A 23,927-nucleotide genomic window follows, 5' to 3' on the forward strand; every position below is an offset into this window, starting at 1 on the left:
CTGCCCAGATTTGTTGAGTGTGTTGCCTGTTTATGTGTTCATCTGCTCGAAGCGGGTGAGTCCCTGGCAGTCAGAAGCCCGACTTGACTCGGGTGCTTCAGTACGAGGGTGGCAGCGGGGGACAGTGCCTGCTCTGTCCTTCACAAGGCAAACGCCTTTTGTGTTTTAGGTTTGATAGCCGCTGTTCAGATCTGCACAGCCTAAGGTCATGTGGTTATTGTCCTAACAGCGATAACCCAGCTGAAAGTTAGGCTCCAGTCCGGCAGACACAATACAAGAGAGATAGGAAGAAGAAAGTTCTGCACTGGAAGCCTTGCGACTGAACATGTAGGAAAAATGTCATCTTCAAGCAGGAAAAGGAATGTATTCAGATGTAATAAAGTCACGTTTCTGCCTCTGCTTTGTAAAGTTGCCGGCGACAGGCGCTGCTTTGAGCCGCCGCGCTCTGCCTCTCGCAGTCTGGCACTCGGGAGATTCCTCCCCGCTCCATCAGCGAGCTGTCACATTACTATTATTAGTTGTTCGCTCTGCATGTGCCATTAGCCGACCCGGCTCCGGACCGCCGTAGGTATAAAACCCGCGGGCCGGCAGAGCGGGCGCAGCGGAGCGCGCCCTGCATGCGGGGCCGGGGCTGCGCTGAGTGGGGCTGCCCCGGGCTGCGCTGAGTGGGGCTGCCCGGGGCTGCGGTGAGTGGAGCTGCCCCGGGGCTGCGCTGAGTGGGGCTGCCCCGGGCTGCGGTGAGTGGGGCTGCCCCGGGGCTGCGGTGAGTGGGGCTGCCCCGGGGCTGCGCTGAGTGGGGCTGCCCCGGGCTGCGCTGAGTGGGGCTGCCCCGGGCTGCGGTGAGTGGGGCTGCCCCGGGGCTGCCCCGCCGGGGCCGGGACAAGCCGCGGTGCCCGGGGCCGGTGCGGGCGGGGCGGGAGCGGGCGGCGGGTCCGGTGCGTCCCGCCGGCCCGGAGCCCCCGCCCGCCGCCCTGCGGCAGGGCCGGCGCGGCCGCCGCTCCGCCGGCCCGGTTATTTATAGCTCGGGGCCGCTTCCAGCCCAAAATTAGCCTGTTGGCCGGGCTGCTGCCTGCGGGAGGGGGGCTGGCTGGCTGCGCCCCCCGCGCGGCCGACGAGGGGCCGGGCGCGGCGCGCCGAGCCGCAGGGCCGGGCCGGGCCGGGCCGGGCCAGCTGCCGCGGCGCGGGGCTCGCCTGGAATGCGGGCGCCGGGCGCGCGTCGCGACTTTTATGGAAAGTTGCAGCGGCGGAGCGGCGGCCGCAGCCAAGGGGCGCTCGGCAGCGCAGCCCGCCCGCCGCCGGAGCGCCCCGAGCCGCAGCGCGGGCAGCGCACAGGTAAGAGCGGCTCCGCCGCCGCGGGGCTCAGCGCGGCTCGTTCCCCCGCCCCGCTCCGCTCCCCGCCGCCCGCAGCCGGCCCCGCTGAGCCCCGGCGTGCGGCGGGCCCGGGGCTGCGTGCCCGGCCGGCTGCCCGCGGCGAGAGCCGCCCCGCTCCGCCCCGCTCCGCTGCGCCGGCCCGAGCCCAGCCCGCAGGGCTGCGGGGCAGCCGCCCCTTCGCACCGCGGCGGCGGCGGGGAGGGCCCGGCCGGGCGGCGCCGAGCGCGGCCCGGGGCGTTGGGGCCGGCGGGCGCCCGCGGCCGTTCAACCGGAGGCGCTGCCCCGCGCCGGGCGCTGCCGCCCGGCCCTGAGCCGGCCCGGGGGACGCGGAGCCCGGGAGGGCCGTCCCGCCCCGCCGTGCGGGACCCGCGGTGAGTGATGTGCGGTTCATGAAAGTTCGCTGAAATCCCGTAGATCCCCGGTTTTCGGAAGCTGCTACACGCAGAGTTCAGTTTTGTTGGTGCGGTGTTCAGCAGCGCGGCGCACTGAATGCGTCCGTTGGTTCTGCTTCACTCTGAGCGATGGCTGTAAGAGTGGCTCGGAAGAAAATATTTGGCTTCCGCGACAACTTACTAATTAGTTACTATCACGTTTGTTTTAGGTAAATAGGGGCTTCTTTTAAGCCAACAAATATTGAAAAAATCATGTTTAATGAAGCATGGTAGAATTTCAAAAATTAATCAGCAAATTGTTGTGTGGTAGAAAACACAGTACTCTTAACCTTAGGTCTCAGGTCTTTTCTCTTAGAAAATTGTCCAATTAAATGAAACAATGAATTATAATTAGTCCTATAGAAGGGCCAAATTAAGGAACATGCAGAAGTATGAGACTATGACTGGTATATGTAGGAAGCACAGTCTGGTGAAATACAAGAGCTGGGTAAATAGCTTAAGGAACTTTGTCTGACTGCATTTGGAATGTATTCGATGAGTGGTTTTCTCAGTGAAAGAAGCCAGGCGAGCATTGATGTGGTTATCGAGCTTTGAAACTCCTTTCAGAAGAACCAGCGTCGTGGTCAGGCTGGTGCAGGGAGTGGGGAAAGCTCTGGCACTGGGAGAGCGGTGCAGGAGGCGGTGGAAGTGACCCTTGCTGTGCACTGACAGCAGCTGTACCTGCTCAGGTGAAGGTGGTACACATGATGCGGCTTTTTACAGGCATCAGCACCACCAGCAGGGTAGGGCTGCTCAAGGAGAAGCAGCAGCATGCCTCTAGGAAGCCCTGGAAACCTCTCATTTGGGGCAGAGGCAGAGCTCAGGCCATGGCCACTGTGGGTGACCACTCTGCTTCAGTCTGAGCTGGCCAAGAGCATTTCTGAGAAGAGGCAGAAAGGCTGTGTCCTGTCAGCAGGCAAGATAGAGATTGCAATAGCACCTCGTGGCCAGCATTTGTGTTACCTTGGTCTCTGAAGTCCTGTCATTGAAGTCAAAAAGCACATGGTTCATCTTGACACAGCAGGGAATGGAGGAACTGTGGCATGGGGCAAAATATCCTGGTTTGTGTCTTGGGAACCTCAGTTCACAATTTACTGCCACTTCCATTAGGATCAGCAGATACCATGGAGCATGAAATCATGGGCCAGAAGATCCCAGCAGGATTTCCCCATTACCAGAGCAGTCTCTGAACCCCTACTATGTTTGCTCTGGAGCCTGTGTACCCCGTAATTGTAGAAGAGAGTAAAGAATCAACAGACCTGTTGTACAGAGAAGGGTGATCCCATTTTTTAAACAGTTGGGCTGAATGGCATTGTTGCATAAGGATTGTTTATAGCTGTATAAAACATAGGCATCCTTTATAATATGTATGTTCTTATAAATAACACCCTATCTGCAAGGAGTATTCTACAACAAAATAAGACTCTCAATAAATGTTGAAGTGTGATAAATTTAAAGATTGAGGAAAAGATTGTATATGAAAAATTATCTGGGTCACTTGTTGGTAAGCATTCTGGTCTTTAATTATGAAGGCTTAATGAAGGAAATACAAGTGAGCGGAAGTAGTTCTGCATTTTGTATTTATACAAAATGAGAAGTTTAGACAGCTGGTATTAATTGTTATAACTCACTGGCTTCAGTGGAACTGATGGTTGATGCCAGCTCAGGAACTTCTAAGCACGATAATTTTAGTATCTACTTCAGTATCTGTAATTTGGTACAACAACTGGTGGTGTCATTCCAGAGCAGTTATGGGCAGGGCACAAATGATGATCATTTCCCCTCCTCTGCCCACTTCTGTTTGATATTTTATTAAATATTTCAGCACTGTGGACTGTGTGTGCCTCTGGCTGCAAGCAGTGAGTTTCCAGCTCTCACAGTTTGGTTTTCTTATATAATGGACACTTCCCTGCAAGTAGATCACAAAGAAGAGGCAGATGGTAAACGTAACTTAGACCGTGCCATGAAGGGCTTATTTATAACTCACAGCACCGAGCAGGAGATCAGGAGGCCCTCTGAAAGGAGAAATCACAGAGGAACTGAACCTTTTTAAAAGTCCTGACTTCATACTCCTATTGTAAATAGTGGTGTTCAGTTCAGGGAAATGCTGGTATTTTTTGGGTCGCATGTGAGGATGTCTATCATGCCACTGAAAAACAAGAATTTTTTAAAAGAAAGTGAATTTTATTATTTATGGGAAGGTTTTTTATTTTTTAATCTGGTTAAAGATGCACAACTTTTTTTTTTTTTTTTTTTTTTTTTTTATCAATTGAGGACTATGACCTGCTTTCAGAAATGGAAATTAATTAAATTTAAGGAGATAGATTTTGGGACTTGTGAGCCATCAAATTTTCTGTGTCCTCTTAATGGTTTTCTTTTTTGACTTTTTTTGCCCAAAGTAAGATTTTAGGGAGGCTGCAGGAAAAGTTGAAAAAGTGCTATGATCATAACAGGTCAAGGCATATCTGAACTGATTGCTTGTCCATTTATAGTAAATGAGTAAGATGTTTGAAAGCAGTAATTTATTTTTTACAGAACATTCCTAATCTGTTGTCTGGTTTTTTATGCATTATTGCTTTTGTATTAAATTTTTATTTGAATTCTCTGCATTACAGCCAGTCAAGTCAAGTGACATTTTCCCTATTTTCCAACTCCAGAGTTCGGACTATTGATCACTGGACGCAGGTTAAATTTTTCTTGAGGAGTGGACCTTTCAAAGGGACCCTGCAGTCTGGTACTTTCAGTATAAAACTCATAACACCAGACTAACTTTATCAAAGATATGGTGTTTAATTGTAGGAAAGATAGATGTAGAGAGAAAAAAAATTTACAGTATTTTAAGGTGCATGCTGGAGTGATGAGACTGTGTCAGCAAAGGTAACAAGCTGAACTTATTTTTTGACCACAGTTATGTTCATGGTTATCATCTGGCTTTTTTTTTTTTTTTGAGTGGGAAGCTTCAATGAGGAGCCCTTACAGCTTCTGCTGCAGTATGTTGATCTTGGAAAAGAAAAGATGAGACTGAATATTAAGATTGGACAGCATCATAATAGGAGAAAGAGTTTCTGGAGTAAGCAACTAAATAGGCAGGCTTGTGTTGCCTCAAAAAATAAAAAATTGCTTTTATTAGATGAACTCTGGGAAAATACAAAACAAGAATATGTATATATAAATGGCCAATTTAATATAACTAGTTCATCTCAAAATGGAATTAGTAGGTCAAGGTTTCTTGCGTTGGAAAATCTATCACTGCATACTTCTGCAAAGCTATTGGCAGATGAGGAAGGCACTGTTCTTCCACCATTTGTAGGTGTCAGGGCTTCCTTATGTAGCCACTTGGGCTTTCTCAGCACCAGTTCATTGACTGGGACCCTCTCCTGATGGTGAGGCAGATACAAAGCAGCTTCTGTCTGCAGTGGTTGCTCCTGAAGCCATGGTCACTGCCTTACAGACCCAACCCAAAACTCAAGGAGTTCTTGTTTGTGGGAACTCAGGGCAGCAAACTCACACTTGTTTTCTTCAATATTGTCTTTATTGGAAATCACTCATCTGCCCTGAGGGGTGCCCAAGGCAGGGTCCAGCTGCTCATCCTGCTCAAGGTTTAATGGCCATGGAGAGGGATGGAAGTGCACACACGGGTGGTATCATGTTTAGCAGTGTGCTGGTGCTTTGTATCAATATCTTTTAGCATCAGAAGTGGAGGTAGGATGACTTGCAGGGGCAAAATGCTTTAGAGCCAGCTGGCCAACCTTCAAACATATTAGAGTTATTGATGCCAATGAACTGGAAAGTAGCCTGAAGTAATAGCAGATATGGCAGTATTCCAAATGGCAGAAACATATCTGCCATCTTGAAGGCCCACAACCTGTTGGACTGGCACTATTTTGGAAATTCAGACAGCAGGAATTTGCAAAGAAACTTTCTTCCAACATTCGCATTTCTAAGGAAAATTTCAGATCTTTTATCCCACTGTCAAGAGGTTCAGGTAATTGAAAGGTTCAAGACAAAGTCTTGAGTCAGGAACATCATCTTCTTACAATTAATTGCACACAAAGCCCCAGACTTTGGAATAGTCAGTTTTCAAATGACTTTAAGATGAAGCTCTATCCATGGAGTACATTGCTATGGTCAAGATTAGTGGTAACCTCACCTTGAGGTGTTGAGGTGAGATGTAATTTCTTGTGACAGATTATCTTTGAGACTTCTCTGCTCCAGCCCCATGTGAAGGGTAAAAGGTCTCTGTGTCCCAGGTTACTTCAGTGCAAGGATTGCACCAATTTATGGCATTCCTTTATTTTCTGATGGGTTCCTGCAGTAACCCTTTGGGTCAGCTGCTGTATGTCAAGTACAAGGCTGAAGGTGGCCAGCCCCAGGTGAGGAAGGAGCCATTAAAAGAGCAGAGTAGCAAAAGAAGAGAACAGAGAACTTTCTCTAAGACCTGCTTATAGAAATAAGGAAGTTAAAAGATTTGAAGCAGTTTTAAAGTTATACTGATCACAGTGGGGATTTTGCTTACATGCATAGAAGTCAGTTAAAGCTTACAGAGATGTGCAAATCCTGCACAATGTACAAATGCATGGTAAAGCCTATAGGGACCCTGAGGCTACAGAATGCTGATGCAATTATTTGCCTTTCTAGACCCCACAGAATTCCAACACGTTGTTGCTGACCTGAAACAATCTCAATGGGAACTGCCACTTAGTGATTATATGTTCATGTGTTCAAAAGTGAGAAACTGAAATGCCTTGGATTCCTATTAGTCTACAAATGAAGGAGTGGTGTGACTTTTCTGTACCAACTGGTTGAAAGGGAACACCAAAGTGCTCTCCAGAACATCTCTGTTGAAGCCAAATTTGAAGAGTTTAGAATTTGTAAATCAGGGCAAGCGTTGGTAGCTAAATGCTTTTGTTTTGTATGTTGTGACTGCTTTCATTGGGAAAAACATCCCAAGATCTCCAAGAATCCCATTCCATCTGTGTAGCTACAGCAGTGCCAGTGAGCACTGGTGATGTTGGTGTACTTTTGAAGAGTTTACACGAAAACAACTCTCAATGTTAATTATTTTTAAAAGTACAGAAATATTTCTGTGTTTATAATCTGTAGAGATAGAGAATTTGAAAAATAAGAGCTTAACTTTCTGTATAATGAAAATCTCTGACTTCAGCTCCTCTAAACCACAAGTGACAAGTCCCTTCCAGTGGTAAGCTGCTTTTCCAGTATTTTTGCTTAAAATCTTTGAGCCCCTTATTTGCACCCTGAGTTGGCTCCTGACTCTTTAGGCTTTCCGGGGACTCAGAGGATCAATACAATACAGACAGCAGTAGCACTGGAATCACATCATGATTTCCTTCCTCCCACGAGCTCTGATAGACCTGAAGCTGAAGAGAAAAAGAGAAAGTGCCGTTCTGTTAGCTTCCTAGTATACAGTGTACTTTAAAATTTCTAACAATTTTCTTCTGAAACATACCGTGTCATTTCCACAACACAACTAAATTATACAAATGCTTTATCTGTATGTGGCTTACGTCTCCCATTTCACAGTTTGTAACACTACTTTTCCCTGGAGAACAGCCCTAGGAGAGGGGCAGCACCCTTTGCACCCGTGCGCTGGGGAAGGGCCGGAGTGCGGCCAGCCCAGCTCTCCGCTCGCAGCCCGGGCCCGCAGCCGGGAGCGGCACCGGGCACCGAGCAGGGCGGCCAGAGTTCGGCTCCGGGGTGGTTTTTCAAAGGGAAATTAGAACCCAATACCTAGGACTATATAGAGGAGTTATGAGCATGAATAGTGAATCATAAGCTTGTTCTTTTAATTACTGTGGCACACTTAGAACCTATTCATGTCTTCAAAAGCCCCAGAGGACCAAGTGAAATTGTGATACATCCATTTCAGCCTATGCAAACTTATTTACAGGAAGATGGTTAAAGCATCATTTAAAAGGAAAAGAAAGGAATGTAACTACAACTGTTTCTTTCAGGTAGAAACTGAAAGCCATCTTAAACATACCAGGTGCAGAGCACAATACAGTAACCATGAATGACATTGCACAGAAAACTGAGGTATGTACCAATTTTAAAGTAATCAAGGCAATGTAATAATTTAAAACTGATGCTTGCAAAAGTAATAATTACAAATAATTGTAAAATACAATTATACTGGAAGTCTTCTGGTATCGCCATTATTTTTAGACAATGAAAGGGGATTTATTAAGTACCTTAAAATTTGATGGAATCTGTGAATTATATTCTTATTAGAAAAACATGAAGTAGGAGGGTGAAATTCTGGGCAACATTTACATCTGATGCTAAAATGTAAATATACTAGGCTACTTCAAATATTTCCTTTTCTACATAGACTGAGTAGCAGGAACAAAAACTGGTGTAGGTGGAAAAATACAAAACACAAAATGTTTTTAAGCCAGTTTTCTCAGTATTACTTTATTGACAGCATTCCCATTGTCATCACTGTAAAAAGAAAAAAACTTCACAGTAGTTCTGAAAGTGGGAACCTCTGGTGTTTGGACACCCACAGATTAATCACTGGCAAAGAAGTGTCCATTTGCTGTATCAGCATCAGAGCCGCGATGGTCCAGCGATCTTTGCACTTCATGCAAAGCGCATGAAGTGGGCTCCTGGCTTTTTCTAGATATTGAAAAAGTAAGCATATTGCAAGTTTTAAATTAAGAAATACTACTCTTTATTTAAAAACTATAGGGGCTGTTGAAGTGTTGCAGAAAAACTCTCATATGCATTGTATTATGTATCTATCTCTTTTAAATGTTCGGGGCAGAGAGTCTCTTTGGTGATTGCTTAAGATTGAAAGCAACAATAGAAATCTGTAGATAATTTAATAGTTTAATATAATGCTGCATGCTGTTTTGGATTTTTTAATATTTATACTATTTATGAACAAATATAATGATACTTAACTGATGATGGCTCATGGCACAAAGTTTGTAATCTCAATTATACTTCTGCTTTATGTTCTTACATTCTTTCTAATCCAATCTATCAGAGTATTTCTGTCCATCTGTTTCAACTTTCTTTTTCTTATCTTCATTTCTTCTATATCTTCACCAAGATTCTGCTTTCTTCATCTAAACCCGTCCAAAAGTCCTATGTGCCCAAGCTTCACAAGGGTGATGTAAAGGATAAATTTGAAGCTATGCAGAAAGCAAGGGAAGAAAGAAATCAAAGGAGATCTAGAGATGAAAAGCAAAGAAGAAAAGAACAATATGTTAGAGAGAGAGAATGGAACAGGAGAAAGCAGGAGGTTATTTTCTTTGCTAATATTTTGTGTTATAATATTTAATATTTTATCTGAAAATTTATTCACATTATTTGAAGACAATAATACCGGGATTTCATTTAAGTTATAACGACAGTCTACTTTCTGTGTTTCACCAACTAGATGAAAGAACTGCTTGGATCTGATGAAGATGATGACACCAAACTATCTAAAACAGAAAAGGGTTATGTTCCAAAGCTCATAGGTAAGAGAGGCCTGACTTTGAAGGCCATAGAATTCCACGGGTAAGAGTTAGATGGAACTGCTGAGCTGTGCATTTCATGTCCACAGGAACTGTTAAAGGCAAGTTTGCAGAAATGGAGAAGCAAAGGCAAGAAGAAGAAAGAAAAAGAATGGAAGAAGAAAGAAAGCGCAGAATTGAACAAGATATGATTGAGAAAAGAAAAATTCAAAGAGAATTGGCAAAAAAGGCACAGGAGGTATGTTCATCTGATCACAACAGTCAGGATGTAACTGTAAACAATAAACACTAAAACCATTTTGTATTTATCAGAAAGATCTGATCTTAAGATTTCTCATAGTAGAGATTTACACGGGAGATGCTCAGTGGGGTTGAAGTGAAATATCATGTTCAGTCCTCCTTTCTTTACAGTAACAATTTTCTTGTAAGCTCCAAAGTTGAGTTGCAGATGAAATGGGCAGGCACAAACCTGGTAGGAACCAGGCACAATTTTTGGTGTCATATGCATATAAGTTTGCTAAACTAATTTGAAAATGTTTCTTGTATTTTCTCAACTCTTACTTTAGACAACCTGTCCTTTTAAGTTAGTGAATAGAGCTCAGTGATATATGAACTAAGGCAAGCAAGAAATAATAAGAAAACATCAGTGGCAGGTAAAAATGAGACAACACTAATGTAGTAAAAATAATAAATCGTGGAGATCCAGGTAATGTTTTATTTCTTTGCCAGTTTGTGAATCATCATTGCATGCATATACATATATATATATGTATAAAATATATGAACAGACTCCAATTTTATTGATGCCAATAAAGCAAATTCTGTCTTTTGTAGAATTTTGTGAAGGCATATAAAATTTAATTCCTTTTGCAGTTTTCTTCAGTGCTGCAAATACTGCAGTGAGAGTAAACATTTAAATGATAGACTAAAAACACATGCAAATTTCTATTTAACCAAATCATAGTAATACTTAATTTAGTCTTCAATTTGTTTTAAGAAATGAAAAGCAGTGCCAATGGAGAAGTTTTTGGATAGTCTTTTCTACTAGAACTTCTTACATTGTGAAAACCTTACTTTTAATTTGTATTGTATCTACTATATATTAAATCTACCCTGCAAGGCAGAAATGAAGAATTTTAAAAAGTATGTCAGTTTTAGGCCATAACATAGGCACAGCATAGGAAGTAAACACAGCATTAGGCTTTTTTTAGGAGCTGAGGGAACACAATGTCACTTGAATCAGAAATGATCAATGACTTCAGATTTTTTTTAAATTTATACTATTCTGGAATGTTTAAATGAAGAATGGACATCTCAAGTATTGCTCTTGGTTCAGCACTGTGTTGAGAATGCTTTAGCAGACTTTGTGTGGGATGTTTTATGTCTTGTTACCTCTTCCTTGACAAGCTGACCTATCTGAAGTATTCCAACAGAGCCTCAGTCATTTCCACCTCTGTGAATTTATGTGCTACATACATATCACTGATACAAATAGAATTTCCAGTTCTATGTTTGCAACTCTAAGGCAAAGAGCCAAATTAATGTAATCATATGAAATTCTCATTTAATAGATTGATGACTTTAACAATACGGGAACTGAATCAGCAGCTGAGGTAATCAGATTTTCTTTAAAGAAATGTTCACCTACATTTTTATTCACTTTGTTTTATTATTGTAATTTGGGTTGGGAAAACTTAGAAAACAGCACAGAAATACTGAATTAAAGTTCAATCAAGGAGCTAACAAATTTTTAACGTATATTGAACTATCTCTGTACCTGAAGTCAACATACTGAAGTCTGAAACAGAGCCTGCACTATGAATACTTTGTGGTTAGTTAAAAACACCTAATATGTAAATATTCAAAGCCAGAGAATTATTTTGTATATACTGGGAATGATTCTTTTAAGTCCTCTGGCTTTGCAAAGAATTATCTTAAAAGCTCTTTGCCTTAAACTTGAAATTAAAGGGGGATTCTGACACTATACAGATGTTTGAACACCTCACTAAGTTAACTTAGTTTTTTTTTTTTACTAATCTACCATATGGGTTTTGACTTTAAGTCTTGCAAATAAATGTTTTATTTCAAAAATCTGGGTCCAAAGGTCCTATTGTCTTTCACTAACACAAGAAAATCACACTCCTACTACAGTTTTGGAAAGAAAAAACAAGATCTGCAAATTCATCAGTTTTAACTTATTTGATAGGAGGGAAAAATATGGGTAAATTATATTTTGGCTAGTAAGTTGTAAAAATGGAGTTAAAGCAGCAACATCCTTCAAGAAACAATTACTGTACCTGACAAATTACATAACAGAAATTACAAATTACATAATTCTGTGTTAAGTTATTGATTTATTCTAGCTGCAATTTACTATCATTTACATAATAAATATAAAACTGGAAGTAGAGTGTGGTTACCATTGTTGTGTGTTCAAAACGACACCTGTTCTTTTCCAAACCTTGAGTTTTTATGGCTAATGGTTAATGAAAATATATAAAGAAATTAAGGTGTTTGCCAGCTGTTAGGTTTAAAATATAATTCAGTTCTTGATACTCTTCAGATATTAGAAGAAAACTAATGACTTTATTCTTGTGGGTAATATTCAATACAAGTAAACCTTTTGGAAGCTTTGGTGCACACAGGTTAAAACAAGCAGGTTCATTAAGAAATGAGTCTACCTAGAAGTCAAGTTTCATGAAAATGTAATAAATATATTTTTGGACAGGAAGGGGATGATTCACTGCTAGTTACAGTAGTGCCTGTAAAAAGCAGCAGGACATCTGGGAAGATGAAAATAATCCCTGAGAACACAGGAAAGGAGACAGCAGAACAAAGAAAGGCACAGGATGAAGAAATGAAGCCAAAAGATGAGGAACAAAACCAACTCCTTAAGGAACCCAAGTGCCTTTCATTTGTCCAGGTAAACCATAATCCAAAAATACCTATATAATAGATATGTATTCCCTTAAGATACAGTGTTTCATTTTCCTTACACAGGGTGAAAATGAAAACAGTGAAACTCAAGAGCCTCTGTCTCCTGGTAAGCTGAAAGTCACGTTTGAAGAACTGGAAAGACAAAGACAGGAGAATCAAAGGCGGCAAGCAGAGGAAGAAGCAAGGCAGCGTTTGGAAGAGGAAAAACGAGCCTTTGAAGAAGCCAGGCAGAGAATGGTAAGCACACGTTTTGTTCATGTTGGTTACAATTTGCACATTCTTTCCTGTATGTGATTCTTCTCTTTTCTTATACCGTATACTTTATTTGAAGCTGTTAAGAGTCTGGAAATGAGTTTTTGAAAGACATTTTTGACCTTTGCTCTAACTCAGTAACCACACTGGCATAATACTTTAGACATTCTTTTAGTAAACCAAAAAATAACAGGTGTTTTGATTTTGCCAGCAACTTGATTTTGTCTACACTTTGTAATACCTTAAACTGTAAGTCTTCAAGAAGATGAGCAGCTGTCTGTTTTCTTCTGAAGTAATGCTGCTGGTTCAGTAACTGTTTTTTGATGCAAACATTCCATAGTAACAAAATGCTGTTTCTTATCCTCATATTTATTTGTAAATGTGATAAGAAATATATATCAACTACAACTCTTGTGAAGAAAGGTAAAGAAAAAAAGATCAGCTCTTTTTTACGTACTGATAAAAAACACCAACTTACTATAAATTACTACAGGAAGTCCCCTAAATTGTCAGAAATGCAGCCCACAGATCCTGTTTAATATAACTTGGAAAACTGCCTCCATATGTGTTCTTTATCATAAGTGAGAGTTAGATCAGCTATAAATAGAGCTCACTGTACTTTGTGCTTTGATCACACTGAAGGAATCATACACTTAGTATTAACCTAAGATAACCAGATAGATGAGTTTTGTATTTCCTTATTTTTATTTGAATACTTCTTCCCTCTATAGTCATGATCACTGTGAGCTTCTTAATTGACTTACAAAATTCACATACAAACAAGATTAACAAGAAATGAGATTTTAATCTTGCATAAAAACTTGGAAAACATTATTTATAGGAATTTGCTAGCTTTAACAGAGTATAATTATGCATGAACAGTCTTGGAAAAACAGCTCTAGATCACTATTTTGATTATATTTCAAAAACATTCATGACATTTATATTCTACAGAAACAAACTTAAACAAAACCAACAATACAGAACTTCTAGAAAGCTGAAACACAAAAATTCCCAACTGGTCCATATTGAGAGAGTTCTAGGTTTAGGCAGATACCTAAACTGTAGTTTACTTTTCCATCTCCACCTCCAATAAATCACTGTTGTTTCACACCAATAACCTTGTCATTGTGTCAGTAATGCAATTTTTTTTTTGTTTGGGGCAAGGGATTCTAGTAAAGAAGTAGAGAGAAGAAACTGAAGGAAAGTGAACTCCATTAAGTCACTTAGGTGCTCTAACTGAAGATTAGTTCACATCTCCCTTCCTTATGCATTTATTTATCAAGTAATATGAAATAATTTACAAATTCTCCACATCAAAAGAATTTTTTAACATGAAGCTGTACCTGCTGACCAGTGGTTGTCAAACTTTGACGTAAACATTTTTCTTAAGAATTCAGCAGTTAATTTTCTTAAATTCTTCAAATTTTTTCCCTTACAAATTTCAAATAAAGATTTCTCTAATTCCCTTAATGGGCTACCCCACATACCAGTCCTAGGGCTGGTCACAGTATAGAGATCTGGATTATCAGTACTCTGACAGCTCCCAGCCCACTTCCTCCATGAAGAGATAAAGTACTCTGGGATGTCCTCTGAAAAGGGTTCTTGATTGCAGCTTGCAAACCACAGGCTTCTTTTAGCACATAAGTGTTCACTGGAGAGAAGCTATAGCCAGGAGATCAGAGTATCTCAATTCCTTTTCTTCAGTGATGATTAAATGTCTAAAAATAAAAGAAACAAAAATCTCAGTCTGTAATAATAGCAAAATTATATCTGATTCAGTTTTGCTATAAGACTGTACAGCATTTCTTTAAGTGGTGCACTGATGAAAGCAATTTCTATACAAACAAAAAGATTTGATGGTATAAACATCTATGAAAATGATGTAAATAAAGAGAATAGAGAGTGATTTACAGTAAATGATCCAACAATGAGACCATAAAGTATGTACTTAACTGTTCAGCCTCTTCCTGGTTACACATTGTTCTTTGAATTACACACTCAACACATTTTTAAAAATTGTAAAAGCTATGTATAGGATACTGAAAATTTCTTATCTTGCTCCCCTGGCTAGAACAAAGATTAAAATGTTTCTCACAGGAAACTAAGCCTTGATGCATTTTTTCCCCCCAAGGAGAAAAATCTTATAAAAGATCAGAAAGGAATGGAGTATTTATTTGCTATAAAGAATATTTTTTGTTTGGCTAAGTGCTTTCTATATTTTCCTCTCCCTATTCTCTTAAGATAAATGAAGCTGGAGATGAAGAATCTGAAAATCCTGTTAAGGAATTCCGCCCTGGTAAGCTCAGACTCAGTTTTGAGGAGATAGAAAGACAGAGGAGAGAAGAGGAAAAGAGGAAAGCAGAAGAGGATGCACGACGACGCATAGAGGAGGAGAAAAGAGCATTTGCTGAAGCAAGGAAGAACATGGTATGGCATTTTGGTTTAGCAGAAATTTAATTTTTACCTAAATCCCATTATAGAAACTCTGGGAAAAACTTTTAGATAAATTTAGGAATACATACTTCAACTCCTTCATTCATTAGTCCACCTTACTATTTATTGTAAGGTAATGGGGTAAACTAGTCAAATTCATTTACCAAAAATCATCACAGAACAATCCCTCCTCACAGCCAGCCTAGAGAGGATTTCAGATAATTTAGTCAAAAACAAGTATCATATCCAGTGCGTAACACTACACTAGATGCAACATACTTGTGAGCAAAATGTTTCCACAAGAAGGGTTTGTTGTTTAGGGTTTTTTTGGGAAGAGCAATTTCTTTTATTGTTCAAAGTTTATTCCCCTACCTCTACAGGGCGTCCACCAGTCATCTCTTACTCCTAACGCACAATTAATGGCACAGTAGAAAAATGCTCACTGCAAGTATGAATCTTCCAGTCATCTGTAGCTCTTCAGGGAGAAAAAACTAAAAGGCTGAACTCTGCTACTTGATGTTTTTAATGCTTGTTACAAGAAAAACAAAAAATAACTTGTGGTGCTTGCCATTAGAATACTTTGTAATACTATCTTACCTTGACAAACACAGATCACAGATTTGTCATACGCCAGGACTTCTAAAATTTGATTTAGGATTATACTGGAGACAAATTTTCAGGGGCTTAGGACTAACATACACTACCTGAAAGGACAAAAGATGTCTGATTTCTGAGGTTGGCAACTACTGTTTATATTAAAAAAAAAAAAAAAAAAAAAAAAAAAAAAAAAAAAAGTGGCCACAGAGCTTTTAACTGTGATTTTCGTACTTATTCCAGCCACTTCAAGATTCAGCAGGCTTTTTTGGGTATAAGCCAGTTACTTATTGGTGGATATCAGGAAATACAGCATTAAATTACACAAATATAAACTAGTGAAATAATGTTTGTTTCAAAAGGGAGGGCAGGACCTGCCAGTCTAGGACTGTGGAATAACCCAGGCACCTGGTAACATCTTCCTACATCCTCTGTGGCTGAATTGGGAAAGGCCAAGTGCGTCCCCAGTAACATTTTCTTAACCACTCGAAGCAATACTTGGGAGAGAAATGAAAACTTTGTATGAGTACTGATCCTGCCAGCAGGGCTCCCTCTGCCTGGAAATTGGGCCAAACACCTGTGCTGAAAGACTACCTAGAGAAGCTACTATGTGAATTTTTATTTGATACTGTACTGAAAAATAGTGTCTGTATCTCCAGAGAAAGAAAATAGAACTTAAAGTCACTTAAAAAACCCTCAATCCAACAAACGAATGCTACTGGAAACTTCTGCCACTACAGTTTTTATGAAAAAGCAGTAGAGAACTAAAGGAACTAAAGGAAGCACAGAATGTATGTGCTTTTGGTTTTTCCTTTTTTGAGAAACTCTTGTTTTGGCCTCAGTGTATCAAGAACCTGAACTCAAGTGTCCAGGCAAGAAAAATCTCCCTGAAAAACAGGATGTAATCCATCACATGCAGCACAGAGGCTGTGACTGCTCTACTTGCAAACAAAAGTGGTCTGTAACTAAAAAAAATTATTGAAATATATTTTCAGCATTTATGCACTTGAAATTTCTCTGCTAAGTAGCACCCTGAATATGAATCCTACATTTTCTCCTACTAACCGAATATAACTCTGTGTTTCTTACTCCCCACAGCTACAAAATGTAGCAGCAATGAAGGTATGTCCTAAAATGTTTAAAAATATAATAGTCCTCTCTTTCAAAGGCAGTAAAAATGAACCCTAAATTGTTATTCCAGGAACTTTTTAGTGTTCATTCATTTTAATTTAGTTTTGGAAGTGGTAGAAATGGTAGTATTGTAGCTGGAAAACACAAATGCCAACTCCTTTTGGATCTTCCTCACATTTCCTTGTGCTATTTCCATGCTCCCCAGCATCAGTGTCATCACTTTATACTGACGCAGTTGTCTTTCACCCCCATCAATCTTTTTCTGGTAGAGACTGCAAAAAACCCCCTGGTCTAGCACAAAAAAACCAAAAAACAACAACAACAAAAAAACCCAAACCCAAACCAAACAAAAAAAGCCCCCAAAAAACAACAACAAAAACCAAAACCCAAAACAAAACAAACCCACAAACACTAAAACAAAACAAAAAAACCCCACACCTTTTCCTTTTGACTATGCTGCAAACCATGATTGTTACAGGAATGTTTCTGACTGTCAACAATTTCCACTTTGCAGAAAAAAAAAGAAGCACAGTCTAATTTCACAAAATATGGCTAAAATATTTACTGAACTAACCACAGGGGTTTTGTGCATCACACAACTCAGCTTGGAAATTTAATTATGGGTAGCCTCTAAAACTATGGGGCATTGTTTATTCTATAGGAAAGAGATCAGTTTTGGTTTTTGACTTCACTTCTCTACAACACAATTCCAACAAATATGCCCATATTACAGAAAACAAATGAAGAGCAAAAGGAATGGTGGTGCTGAAGTCCAGTTCTAAGCTTAGAGGGAAAATCTGAGTAAAATATGTAGTGAATAGCAGAATTTGAGTGGGATTGGGCTAAAAAAATACTGAAAGCTGTGGCAAATAAAGAAGATATGGGCAAAGTATGTCAAGAGTGTGGTACGAACCAAGATGACACCAACAGCAGAGAAAGGTGTGGGTTACAGTGGCAGTAAGCAGCAATAAATAGAAGTAGTGCTAAAAGCTCTTACAGAAATGTCTATTCTCTGTCTCTTTATAAAGATAAAACACTTTCTCAAATGGAAATATTGTCCTTTAATGATTTGACTGATTAGGGTTGTTGGAAATGTCTACAGCTTAGGGCACATTCAGCTCTCCCAGGTTTGCCACAAGGGTTTTCAAACCTGTGCCGATCGATCAAACAGTGCCAAAAGCCACATCACCCCCCAGTTCAGTACCTCACCTCACCTTTACCTGCAGAACATTCCTGTATAAGACAATCTCTGTTACTAAGTTTATATAGTTACGGGCACATATATTCTTAAACTTACATTAAAATTCCTATATAATACACTGTCACTGCTGGCTGATTTTGTAGTGTTCAGCTTCATATTTTAGTACTTCAACACATTCAGTCTGATAAAATATTAATTATTTGGAAATAATGAAAACTCTTTTCCTAGGCCCTACTATCTTACGATTTAGTCTAAAAGGTAGGTCAGCTGCTCCTAATGCCAACCAAGCCTAACCCTACTCTGAAGCCAGACAAGGACAGGGAAAGGAGAAAACCCTTGCTAGTGGGTGTACAAATGATAAACTAGCCATATAACTTTTAACACAAACAATTTGTGCAAAAAGAAGAGTTTCTTCTGAATGTTCTGTTCAGTTATCCTTACTGGGAATACTAATACTGCTTTAGAACACAAGTATAATTCAGATTGCTTAAGAAAAAGATTACAGATAAATGAACTTCAGCATTAAGAGCAATGACATTTAAACACAAACACTTTGTCTGAAGTAAACAAGAATGAATCAGGTCCTAAAGGTGCATTTAGAGGGCATCCTCCCTTGCAGAGGAAAAATACTGCATTAAAAAAAACACACCTAATCTCCATTATAAAAGTTGTGTTGTAACTAAAGTTAAATACAACCCCCTAAAGTACTCCCTCCCACACCACTAGAGGAGTGTCCACATTGGCTCAGTGCACCTGTCTGTGCTGGGGCAGATGTGACGAAGTAGTCACTTATCTTTATGTACCAGAAGTGTCTGAACAATGCTGTGATTTCATCACAGATATAATTAATGCTCTGAATTTCCAACAGGTGCTGGATGATGAATCACCAGAAATGTTTAAAACCTTTTCTCAAGAATCTCTCATACCTGGTAAACTGGAAATTAATTTTGAGGAGCTGCTGAGACAAAAAATGGAAGAAGAAAAGAGGCGCACAGAAGAAGAGCGTAGGCAAAAGTTGGAAATGGAAAGGCAAGAATTTCAACAGCTGAGACAAGAAATGGGAGAGGTTTGTACATCACACTATATGTTAAGCATGCTTTGAATAAAATGTGTCACTTCATTACTAAAATTTTAAGACTGGAAAGAAAAATTTCTCTGAAAGAAGTTTTAAGTTAATACATTCAACATTACATGAAAGGAAAGAAAAATAGAAAAAGTTATTTGTAAAACATTTTATATAATGACATTTTAAAATTACTAATATACCAGGAAAATGTGTTTATCCACTGCCACCTTTGAAGAAAGTAGAGTTACAAATTTGTAATTTGGTTTTGCAGTAATTTCTGAAAATGCTAGAGTAAAATGACAAAGTAATATTTATGCTCTTGGAAGAACAGAAATATCTAGTTCCCAAAAGACAATACAAAAATAGAAGTAAGAAAGGGCAAAATTCTTGTTTTTCCTTAGAGAAATACTGTGCTACCTAATGAGAAAAATACAGTGGCCTCAACTTTTTTCTAATTGGTGTTTCAAGGGTTTGAAGACTGGCACAGCTGATTTTAAAAATCACATACAAAATCTGCTTTACATCCCAAATGTTTAAAACACCACATTGATGAACTTCACACTTCAGTGTGGCTGTGGGTGGCAATCGTTTATTATTCCCTTTTGAAAGTCAGAAAACAACATTAATTTATTATTTTATAATTTTTGTTGCAAAGCTTGAGCAAATAGTAAAGGCTCTAGCTTGTGATGATCCCAACTCATCTTGGGGAAGCAGGGAGAGACAGGGACATCAGCTAAAATGCTTGTACATCTGTACAATCAGTCAGAGGTCATAAAATAGGGAGAAAAAGATCAGTAATTACAGCTTCCCATGTGGTTTGACTACAGGATCCACAACTGCCCTTTCTTTTTCAGCTATGACATCTTGAAATGTCATTTTTCACTGAATTAGACAAAGATAAAAAAGGCAGTATTTTATTTTAAACAAAACAGCTGTATTTTAGATACAGAATATGATACTTCATATCATACTGCAAGCAAGTAGAGGTGAATTTTGGACTCCAGGTAAGTTTTTTGTATTGGTCTGTGTCTGGTTTCCTGAACCCACAAAGGGCAGTTTATTGACAGCAACCCTTGAACAGATGGCATATTCAAGCAAGGTTTTTAAAATCTGTATCTAGTTGAGATATGACACAAATGCATTCATCATGAGGTAACAAGGAAAAAGAAAATACAGGGGAAAGGTCTCTGTACTGATTTCAAATAACTAACAGAACTGTAATGTACTGAATTACACCATCTGGGGGAGAATAGGTAGTAAAAATAATGAGGGCATTTTCCATCTTACATATTCTGTAATTTCTGAACAGCTGGAAGAAGAGTCTGAAACTTTTGAGTTAAGCAAAGAGTACGAAGAATTGCTAAAGCTAAAAAGAAGCGGTTCTATTCAGGCAAAGAACTTAAAAAGCAAGTTTGAAAAAATAGGACAATTGTCTCAAGAAGAAATACAGAAGAAGATTGAAGAAGAACGAGCAAAGAGGAGAGCACTGGATGAAGAAATAAGAGAAAGGGAAGCCGAAAAATTCCACGAGGTAAGTTGCATTCTGTGTATGTTAATGATCTACTTAACTAGCACACTAATGATCCAGGAGTGGACAATGCTGCTGCTTTCATCAAATTCTGCTGTTTCCAAGATTATGTTTTCTCTTCTTTCCTGTTCCCTCCCTTGGATGCTTAAGGCTATCACACCTCAGCATCCCTTAAGAAACAGCACTGGTTTATTACTGGTGCTTTGATCAAGCAGAGTTCTGCTTTTCTGTTCAAAGCCCTACCATTCGGCATTTTAACCTTAAATCTGTCAGTCTGAGGGCTTAAAACATATCTGAGAGTTATCTATTAATCATCACTCAAACTGCTTCTCCTTCTGAACTATTAATTCTCCTCTACATGAATTGAATAAAAAATTCAATTACCAAATCCAAACAATACCATTGAAGATCATATCTGTGTCATGTACACTCACTCCTCAGGGTAGAGCAGAAGAGGGTGCCTACTTATCTGTACTTCAGACCAGAACCTTCAGTTTTTCAGAGGGGAAACCCCAAGAAATGAAGCTATCAGTGACAAAGTTGTCTGTAATCCATAAGCTTAGTGAACTTCTGTGATGAAATGTAAAACTTTAACTAAGTTTTAGTAGTAGTACTAAGTTTTACTAAGTTTTTCAGTAGTACTAAGTTTTAAACTAAGTTTTAGTAGTAGTATTTATAGTACTAAGCCTGATCTGAGCTTCATTCTGGCTCTTCTCCACAGGAGTAACTTCAGCTTCACCTCAAAGCCCGTCCTATTAGTGAGCTTTTAATTTAATGACTGACACTCATTGTTTTCATAAGGTCAACAGTTTTAAGTGTTAAACCCATGCTAACATCATGGCAAAATACTGCAGTCACTGAGGATTTACAACTGCCAAGAAGCTCTCAACTTCTATAGGAATAGAACTTCAGGAACATTTCTTACATACAATTTTTGAAATAACTTCTGCAAAAATCTTGTCCTATCCTTGGATGAACTAATACAAGACTTGCCCTACACTCAAATAAACCTCTGAAAAAATCCAGGTCTCTGTGTGGCTCTGCTCAGTTAAAAAAAAACCTCTGGGAACACAAAACTAATTTTACTATCATATATATGTCTAAAGCAAAAATAATAGTTAAGCTGTGTTTTTAATTATTATTTCCCAAGGATGATGACGTAGATGTGATACCAGCCAAGAAATCTGAGGCTCCATTTACTCACAAGGTAAACATGAAGGCTCGTTTTGAGCAAATGGCAAGAGCCAGAGAAGAAGAAGAACAGAGGAGGATTGAGGAACAGAAATTACTACGCATGCAGTTTGAACAAAAAGAAATTGATGCAGCATTACAGAAGGTATAAATTGCAAAATAATATTCTCCAGTTGTGTCATTTAACTTAGCTTCTAATTACCACTGTAGGCAACACTACCAGATAGAAAAGGGATATTTTACTTCTTTTAGCAGGTGCTAGGAATTGCTGAAATAATACAAAATTGCTTTTGGTGTTTGCACATACTCTCCATGAAATTAAAGAATGGTTTGGGTTGAAGGGACCTTAAAATCATCTAGTTCTGACTCCCCTGATGTAGGCAGGGACACCTCCCATTACATCAGGCTGCTCAAAGCTCCATCCAACCTCAACACTTTGAACAAAGTACCAGAGACACTGCAGAAGACTTTCCATGAATAGTCTGAAAATGGAATTGACATTCATGCCTGTATCTTACACCAACATTCCAGCCTGATTAAAATGCATTTTACTGCCTGTGGCATACCCAGATTGGATGCATTGTTATGTATTGAGGACAGCTGTGGAATTTCCTCAGAAACACAGTAACGTGTAATCAAACATGCGTCACTATCAGTCATAGTGCTATTGCCACTTTAAATGTTTTAAATCAACTTATTTTAAAACAGAAAAGGGAAGAGGAGGAAGAAGAAGAAGGAAGCATTATTAATGGTTCTACTTATGAAGATGAGGATCAAGCTCGGTCTGGAGCTCCCTGGTTCAAGAAGTCACTGAAAAACACATCAGTTGTTGATGGCGAGCCAGTAAGATTTACAGTTAAAATTACGGGAGAACCAAAACCTGAAGTTACATGGTGGTTTGAAGGAGAAATGTTGCAGGACTCTGAGGACTATCAATATATTGAAAGAGGAGAAACCTACTGCCTTTATTTGCCAGAAACCTTCCCAGAAGATGAAGGGGAATATATGTGTAAAGCAGTCAACAACAGAGGCTCAGCTGCTAGCACCTGTATTCTCACTATTGAAAGTAAGAGCTAGCATTTTCATTTGCTTGTATCTCAGTCTTCCTGCATCTTTCCTGCTACAAAAATCTAACTTCCTGTCTCTCTTAACTCTTTTTCTGTTTTCTAGCTGACGACTACTAATGCTCTACTTTAGCTGGAATCTTTCTTCCCCTCAACTTTCTTACTGCATCATCTCTTTCTCTGATGGGGCCAACTGAAGAAAGCAAGGATGTGCATTAATTTGTCATTCCTGCATCAGATAAGAATATACCTTTCAAATTGTGAGAACTCCCTATTTAATGCAAAAACTAGTATCAAAGGCTAAAAATTAAAAAAAATCAATCTGTGAAAGATCAACTGAAGGAAAAAGCTGAATTATCATAGTGCTCCAGCATTTGAAGACCAACTCTTGCGTAACAATAAAGCTGAATACATGATATGGAACTTGTGTAGCAGTGTTAATCTATTGGTGTATCCTGCATGAGCACTGAATATTTAAGCTGTTTTACCTTATCCCAGAGGCACTGAACTGGCAAAGGAAATACTTACTGATGGTTTTCCAAAACCCAAGTGTACTATTTTTAAAGAATAAAGGATGACTTAACTGCTCACCATTGTTTCAAGCAGAATAACTTACTTTGTTTTAAAATGGGCTTGAATTGAAAATGTTCTGCTCTGATCAACCTATGCAGCTGATAATCTCAAATAAAAACAATCTCCTTTAGGTTTGTAGTAGTCTTTAAAGTGCCAGCACTTGCTTGAAAAGCTCATGATTGTTTTTCATCGATTAAATGACACAAACAGGTGGTGACATCTATGATTGGCTCATGTTTGAAGCTGGTAAAAAAAAAAGCCTTAAGAAAAATATTTTCATGAAGTGCCTATTTTTTCACTCTTAACGCAGTAAGTTCACTGCCACATCTATAAACATTTTCTTAAGGCTACTGTACTGCTTTACTCTAAGACCTCCTGACATCAACATTCATGTTACTCTGCTAACACCCATCTGAACCACTGAGATGAAGCTTCAGGAGAAGTAACTTTACAGAAAATAGTCACATTTTAAAGTACTTGTGTATAGGCCTTGACATAAAGGCAAGGTAAGCTGCAGGAAATTAAATTTATGCAGTCATTTCAACAAGGAATCTTCCTGTGGCTGAATCCAACTTGCAGCAGGTAACTGTACAAAGAAAGCACTCTTTGGCCTCATTACAAAATGGTAACGTGCTGCATGGTCTTTTGAATTAGTATTTACCCTAATA

General features: G+C 39.5%; 2 protein-coding genes across 17 annotated transcripts in view; one reads left to right on the top strand and one right to left on the bottom strand.

Moving 5' to 3' along the window:
- The first annotated feature begins 449 nt into the window (after nucleotides 1–449).
- Nucleotides 450–23,276, top strand: NEXN (nexilin F-actin binding protein). Of its 13 annotated transcripts, none has more exons than XM_021527454.2 (14): nucleotides 451–568; nucleotides 7,775–7,856; nucleotides 8,878–9,069; nucleotides 9,208–9,289; nucleotides 9,376–9,524; nucleotides 10,858–10,899; nucleotides 12,015–12,209; nucleotides 12,287–12,460; nucleotides 14,720–14,905; nucleotides 18,706–18,903; nucleotides 20,213–20,434; nucleotides 21,582–21,767; nucleotides 22,331–22,688; nucleotides 22,793–23,276. In XM_021527454.2, the coding sequence occupies exons 2-14, from the start codon at nucleotides 7,830–7,832 to the stop codon at nucleotides 22,804–22,806; spliced, it is 2,025 nt and encodes a 674-aa protein (XP_021383129.1). In that variant the 5' UTR covers nucleotides 451–568; nucleotides 7,775–7,829; the 3' UTR covers nucleotides 22,807–23,276. The 13 variants fall into 13 exon arrangements, with proteins under 13 accessions (XP_021383208.1, XP_021383129.1, XP_021383159.1 ...); XM_021527484.3 differs by having other exon boundaries at nucleotides 478–564; XM_077785403.1 differs by lacking the exon at nucleotides 451–568 and adding an exon at nucleotides 764–839.
- Nucleotides 12,827–23,927, bottom strand: part of FUBP1 (far upstream element binding protein 1) — a 34,238-nt gene continuing 23,137 nt past the window's right edge. For 3 of the 4 annotated variants that reach the window (XR_013340455.1, XR_013340454.1, XR_013340448.1), the window contains one exon: nucleotides 13,158–14,196. The gene's annotated coding sequence lies outside the window, so the exon portion shown is untranslated. Of the gene's footprint in view, nucleotides 12,886–13,157; nucleotides 14,197–23,927 lie in introns of those variants that run through there. The other variant, XR_013340449.1, reaches the window with a different exon arrangement.

This window comes from Lonchura striata, chromosome 9 (assembly GCF_046129695.1).
Source record: "Lonchura striata isolate bLonStr1 chromosome 9, bLonStr1.mat, whole genome shotgun sequence".
NCBI classification, from domain to species: Eukaryota; Metazoa; Chordata; class Aves; order Passeriformes; family Estrildidae; genus Lonchura; species Lonchura striata.